At 36.0% G+C, this 6765-nt stretch overlaps 1 protein-coding gene across 4 annotated transcripts in view; it reads right to left on the minus strand.

Annotated features, from left to right (window-relative positions):
• LOC106880893 (battenin) overlaps positions 1-6601 on the minus strand; it is a 20654-nt gene extending 14053 nt beyond the window's left edge. Inside the window, exons 1-3 of one of the 4 annotated variants that reach the window (XM_014931052.2) lie at positions 6486-6601; positions 1296-1379; positions 154-208 (exon numbers count right to left, since the gene is read on the minus strand). In XM_014931052.2, coding sequence (XP_014786538.1) covers positions 154-208; positions 1296-1320 — 80 coding nt within the window. In that variant the 5' untranslated portion in view covers positions 1321-1379; positions 6486-6601. Of the gene's footprint in view, positions 1-153; positions 209-1295; positions 1380-1891; positions 2062-3532; positions 4060-5562; positions 5585-6485 lie in introns of those variants that run through there. The other 3 variants (XM_014931053.2, XM_014931050.2, XM_014931051.2) reach the window with 3 other exon arrangements.
• Positions 6602-6765: the final 164 nt, after the last annotated feature.

Here is a 6765-nt window from a genome sequence, read left to right on the forward strand (position 1 = left end):
TATATATATATATATATATATATATATATATGTAAGTATGTGTGTATATGCTTGTGTATCTGTGTTTGTCCCCCCAACATCGCTTGACAACTGATGCTGGTGTGTTTACGTCCCCGAGAGTTTGATGATAGGAAGAAATTGGCAGTTGCTTACCAAAAAGCTAAGAGATTTCTTTTATTTTCCTTCTCTTCATGCTTCATAGAATCCACTGAAGTAAAAGAAATATGTCATCAGAAAAATAAGGATATTAACACAACCTCACATGCATGCATGCACAGAAATATACACATACAGATAAATATACACTTAAAGAATGAAAGAGAAGGAAAATATGAGAAACCATGCAGCTCTTCTACAAGAACCTGGTCTGTCCCCCACTCACCCACAATTCTCTCATACTCTCATGTCCCCTAGCATAAAACTGATCTTCCTCTCTCTCAGGGTTTGTGATTTTGCAAGTTGCATATAGCAACCTCAGTAATGGGGTGGCACAAAAAATGCACCCTGTACTTGTTGTAATGTGGTTGGTATAAAGAAGGGCATCCAGCCATAGAAACTATGCCAAAGCAGACATTGAAGTATGATGCAGTTCTTGGTCTCAGTGGATCCTGTCAAATTGTCTGACCCATATCAATAAAGAACATAAGTAAAAAGTAAAGTAAAATTGCCTTCTCGAATCACGCCGACTCACAAGGGCCGTTTTCATGGTTTCCATCGTATATAAATTCCCCACCTGAATGGGACGGTGGTCCATCACAGGGCTATTCATTTTTTTTACCAGTTGAGTGAAGTGGATCAACATGAAATGAAGTGTTTTGCTCAAGAACACAATGCGTTGCCTGGTCCAGGAATTGAAACCACAATCATACGATCATAAGTAACCCATTTAGCTATGCGCCTCCATGCCAGAATAGAACATCATCATCATCGTCTAACGTCCGCTTTCCATGCTAGCATGGGTTGGACGATTTGACTGAGGACTGGCGAACCAGATGGCTACACCAGGCTCCAATCTGATTTGGCAGAGTTTCTACAGCTGGATGCCCTTCCTAACACCAACCACTCAGAGAGTGTAGTGGGTGCTTTTACGTGCCACCGGCACGAAGGCCAGTCCAGCAGTACTGGCAACGGCCATGCTTAAAATGGTGTATTTTATGTGCCACCTGCACAGGAGCCAGTCCAGCGGTACTGGCAATGATCTCGCTCGAATGTCTTTTCACGTTCCACTGGCACAAGTGCCAGGAAGGCGGTACCCAGTGAGTAATGAAGAGGTTAGTATTAAAATTGTGGCTTACAGGAACACTGTGAATTGTTTTGCATTGTACCAGAGGAATGTTCAGAAGGAAGCAAGTAGGTAGAATCTTCAGCATTCACTTGATCTAAAAAATAAAGAAGATTAAAAAAAAAAATGGTAAAAAGTGCATACAACTATTTCTCCTCAAAAAAAAACATGACTGGGAAGGATAGAGGCATTGGTGTTAGGAAGGGCATCCAGCCATAGAAACCATGCCACAACAGATAGTTGGAGTCTGGACACCTCCCTGCTAACAGCTCCATGTCAAACTGTTCAACCCATGCCAGCATGGTAAGCGGACTTTAAACAATCATCAATGATGATGATGCTTTGACTTTCTATTTAATTGTTAGAGAAAGAACTGCATTTGTCTATTGTGTTTGGCTTGTGAAAGAGCGGAGTCAAAGTAGATTTTTTCTTAAAAAATCCCCCTTTTATTGGGGAAATCTGACACATCCACTCAAAATTTTGTTGCCCTTAACTGCAGAACACTGTGTTTTAAGATGAGCTCTAAACTGGTCCCACATCATATTTGTGGGTTTCTTTAATCTTTTAGCATTCAGATTACTTTATCAAATGTAATGCTTATTTATTCACCTTGTTTTGAATTAATCATGTATTATCTCATAGCTTTCAGATTTCAATGATGTAATTGCTTATTTTAAGAATAATATTGTAGGATAGGTATGAGTGGCTGGATCTAGTCAGTTTAAATGTAAAATAGGCAGAATATTTTAGGCCAGATATGGTCAGTTTAAATGCTGAAGGATTAAAAGTGCTCCAAGACATTTACCCCAGATTTCTCACCCATAAACCAATGTCATTTCCATCTGTTTAGACTTTAGGCTGGTAGTGTGTACCAACTCCAGAAGGAAATTTTCACTCTTTGGAACTGTTTTTCTTTTAACAATAATCATATGATTTAGTTTGGTTCCATCAGCCAAACAAAAAATCGGTATCATGTTTTTTTTTTTGCCTTGTTGCTCTTCCATAGTAATACTATATATTTTATTCAGTGTTCTGTTCCTTGACATGTCATCGGAAAAACAACAAAAACACAAATATGCATCCCATATATGTCTTGAATTTGACACAGTTCAAAGTCATACTACTTCCTCAGTTTTATTACAAAGCAATGAAACTGCACAATCATTTCGTCTACATCAGAAGGAAGCTTTTATGAAATATTTGTTTTCTGTCTTACAGATAAAGAATGTCTCCTGAAGAATCTTTGGCACCATCCATTTGAAAACTTGAAAGATTGACTAATTCCATATTTCTCATCTTTTGACATTTTCTTTGCTTGTAACTTGACATCCGATGTTGTTACAATATGTCCATCGTTTCTCTTTTCTTCCACCCATTCAACCAATTCTTTCTCCAGTTCTGGATAGTGAGCTTGCTTCCCCCTTAGACATTGTTTCTTGCTAGGCATTTTTTCCAATTGGATTTTGTTCTTCCTCCATAACCTGATATTGCTCTCAACAACACCAAATTTCCTACAGGCTGCGCAGTTGTTGTTCTTTTCGGCAAATTCTACGGCTTTAAGTTTAAATTTCGCACTGTAAGCAATACGCCTGCTTTTCACATCCATACTTTTATTATAATGGTGTTTACCGAAATTTTTTTCACTATTAGCGTAAGTTTAAACCGTATTTTTATTTTATAATTATAGAAACACTTTTAAACAAATGCATATACACACACCATCAGGGACTCGCGTTAATGGAATCAACAATTATTATTGGATATATTTACTCAAGACACAAGCAATAAGAACACATTCATCGTGAGATTCCATGGAGCTACTACATTCAGTATATTCGTTTTTAGATTTGTAGCTGCATTTATATTTTACACTCAAGTGTATTGCAACCCCCGAATTTTCATCTTGATGTTTTTTTTCAAATGAAAGTTTTCGCATTATATACGAGTAAATGTGTGTGTGTGTGTAGAAAAGCTCGGTCGAATGACAAACTTCATAAATATTGAAATAAAAGGATAACTTGAGCTAAATAGTGGATAATCTTTTCTAATCACGGAAAGTTAACGAAAAGGTGTTGAAAATCACCGCAAAATATAAAATAACAAAAAGGTAAAAAAATAACGGAAACCATACAATAACAACTAGAATTCATGTGACAGTTTAACGCTTTAAACAGTGTCAAGAAAGTAACTTATTTAAAGTTTTCCAGTTGGGTAAGTCTCACTCGAATCCTTCAAACTTATATAACTTACCGTCCATATCTTCTTCAGTGGACAACTGTGAAAAACTGACAGAAGTACTTTTACGGTTTTTTATGTTATCCATTTTCTCCACAAAATGTTTTGTTGATGAAATAAAAACAGTGATAAAGAATATATTCCTCGCTTATGAACGGAACAAAATTTTAGGGAAAGTTAAAAAAAAAAAATTTTGGCGTGAAGAAAAGAAGTCCAGTATAACGGGCAGACCTTTCGGTGGAGAGAGTCATTTAATAAATTTTAACAATTAATATATAAATATATAAAGTTGTCGCTGTTCAGTCGGTCCAGGTCATCTTTGATCGATCGAACCTATGATCAAAATATACCAGCCATGGCCATACAGTCTTTGCAAGGGTATGTATGACTACCATAACTAATGTGTTCTTTTCTTAAGACACTCGGGTCGGTTTGTGGAAGATTTTGCTGTTATAATCACCGAATGGAGCTACCTCTACAAGGTTCACTTGGTTAATGTTGTGATTTAAAGATCTTTAAATAACTTCGTTATCACGTGATTGGTGAGTGCTCTCCCTTGCTGTATAGTATTCGCTTAAGGGAGAGCACTCGCACGTTGTGTAATATTTGCATTGCAGACGCAAGACCAGAAGTTTAATGGAGCAAGGGACTTGTTGATTAAATCGGCTTCGGTGCTCACCCGGCACTTATTTTATCGGTTCCGAAAAGACGAAGGACAAAGTCGGAGGAATCTGAACTCAGAATGTTAAGTCGGAAGAAATGTCATTAAGCATTCTGTCCGGCTTTCTAACGATTCTGCTAGGGCATACCTACACAATTGTGCCCAGTCTCCGAACTTGTGAATGAAATTTTCTACAAATACCTTTTGAGTGGTGTATATTCAAGTTATATGTGAATTTGTTGTAAGAAAATTTTTCGATCAGAGTGAAAAGGAGTTTCAGATAAAGATTGGTGGGCGCGCCCAAATACATACTGAAACATCACAATTTTTTTTCGAAATTTCAAGTTTCATATTGTAGACATATACGTGATGTGTCCGCCAATTTCTTTGTTTTTTTTTTTTCTAGATTAAATTCCGACATAATCTGAAAAGTATTGAAAAGTTTTGAAAATTCCATTAAAAGACACTAATTTTACTTAAAATGACAAGGAAACAAACGGAGGGGGCACATTTGTATAGATATGCCGAATATCGTAATATTAATGGATACCAGACCTTTGGAAGCTTGATTTAAGTAATGAGTTGTAAATATGGACTAAGCATCGCATAATAAGCAACAAGGATATCCAAAGTTAATGCAGTACGATTGTTTCATGCGACTCCATTTATTTAAGCAATGTAAACATTACATCAAATGTAAAATGCAGAGTAATCCTCAGCTGCACAAAGATATAGAAATTTATTGAAATTTCCTTTCAACAGGACATATTTTTGTAACTACATTTAAACTCTCCAGGTAGAAAGGAAAAATACAAAAAACCATTTTGACTAAGCCAGACCATACAGGCTAGTAATTAATTCTAAGCAGATTCTTAAATAAATAGAGTCGCATTAACTTTGGATATCCTTGTTGCTTATTTTGATTTTATATATATATGTCTATATATATACATATATATCAGATTGGAGCCTGGTGCAGTCTCTTGGCTTGCCAGTCCTCAGTCAAGCCGTCCAACCCATGCCAGCTTGGAAAGCAGACGTTAAATGATGATGATCATCATCATGATAAATATATATCATTGTATTGACATGACTATTAGATGTTGTTATACATCTCTGGTCACAATGCACTTCCTCATTTGTTGTAGCTTCTGAATGATGCCACTCCACTTGCAAAGCATGCAGGCCAACACTCTCCTTGAGTGAAACACCAGTCCATCATCGGGTTACCCATTTACACATGCACTCACGCACGCACACACACACACAAAGTAGGGGACTTTGAAGGAAAGAGAAAGAAAAGAAATCAATCCTAAAATTAAACACTGAAACTGTAATAAACACGGAAGCCGTAATAAAGTTTACGGCCAGCTTCTTCACTTACTTTGCTAATGAGTGAGTCTCTACAACAGAGGCAGGCAACAAATAAGCCACCGAGGCCGTCTCTGTGAACCTAAGACTTTTCCTAAAATATTTTCAAATTCAATCTATTTGCAATTCATTAAGTAGGTGATAACTTTTTCATAGTCATACGTGTCATGAATTGTTCAATTTGTGTTTATGTAAGCATAGCCAAAGGAGGAATGAGGTGAGGGTATTCTGGAGTATTTTTATATATAATTATGATAGAATACACATGTGAGCCATGGTCACATGTGAAAAAAAAAATCACAAAAAGAAGTTCATGATAGCTGCCTTACAGTATAGAGTAGTGGTTCTCAACCATTTTTTAATCTACTCTTTTACGTGTTTCAGTCATTTAACTGCGGCCATGCTGGAGCACTACCTTTAGTCGAGCAAATTGACCCAAGAACTTATTCTTTGTAAGCCTAGTACTTATTCTATCAGTCTCTTTTGCTGAACCGCTTTGATAAATATTTTATTCTAGTCTACAGAACAAATTTTTGTAAACAGATTCTCCTTAAAACCCCACCTTTCTTCATAACTGATATTGTGTCTAGTAAAATGTAACCCTGTGACATATTCCAAAGGAACTGGTATGGGATCTTTAGGAATCAGGTGCTGAGAAATTAGAATTGGATTGTATACAAACATACACCGAAGAACTAACATGCTTAGAGAAAGAAGGAGAGAGAGAGAGCATGGAAGATTTTCTGGCCCACTTAGTAACAAATTAGATAAATAAGAAAGTAGTAGACAACTGAACGAAACTAGAAACCGACATATTAACTTTCAGGTTTACAGAAATACAGTCAAATGTTCTGAAATGAGAGTAATTATGTGAGTTATATAAACTACGGTGGAAGTAAGAAAACACAGCAGAAAGCTAGAAAAATGTTAAAATACCATTGAGATCTTGTGCAACAATTTCTTTAAGTAATAACCCTTAATATATTATTTCGCAACATGTTAGGTTGTTAACCTTCATTAATACATGTACTTATCACTAAACACATGACCAAAGGTTGACTTTAAAAAAATAGATAAAAGCTACACCTATATGTGTGTGTTTGTGTGTGTGTATGTAGGTTTATATATATATATATTTATTTATTTATTTATTTATGTGTTTCAGCCAAGTTGCTGCGGTCATGCTGGTGCACCATATATATATATATATATATAT

Source organism: Octopus bimaculoides, chromosome 11 (genome assembly GCF_001194135.2).
Source record: "Octopus bimaculoides isolate UCB-OBI-ISO-001 chromosome 11, ASM119413v2, whole genome shotgun sequence".
NCBI classification, from domain to species: Eukaryota; Metazoa; Mollusca; class Cephalopoda; order Octopoda; family Octopodidae; genus Octopus; species Octopus bimaculoides.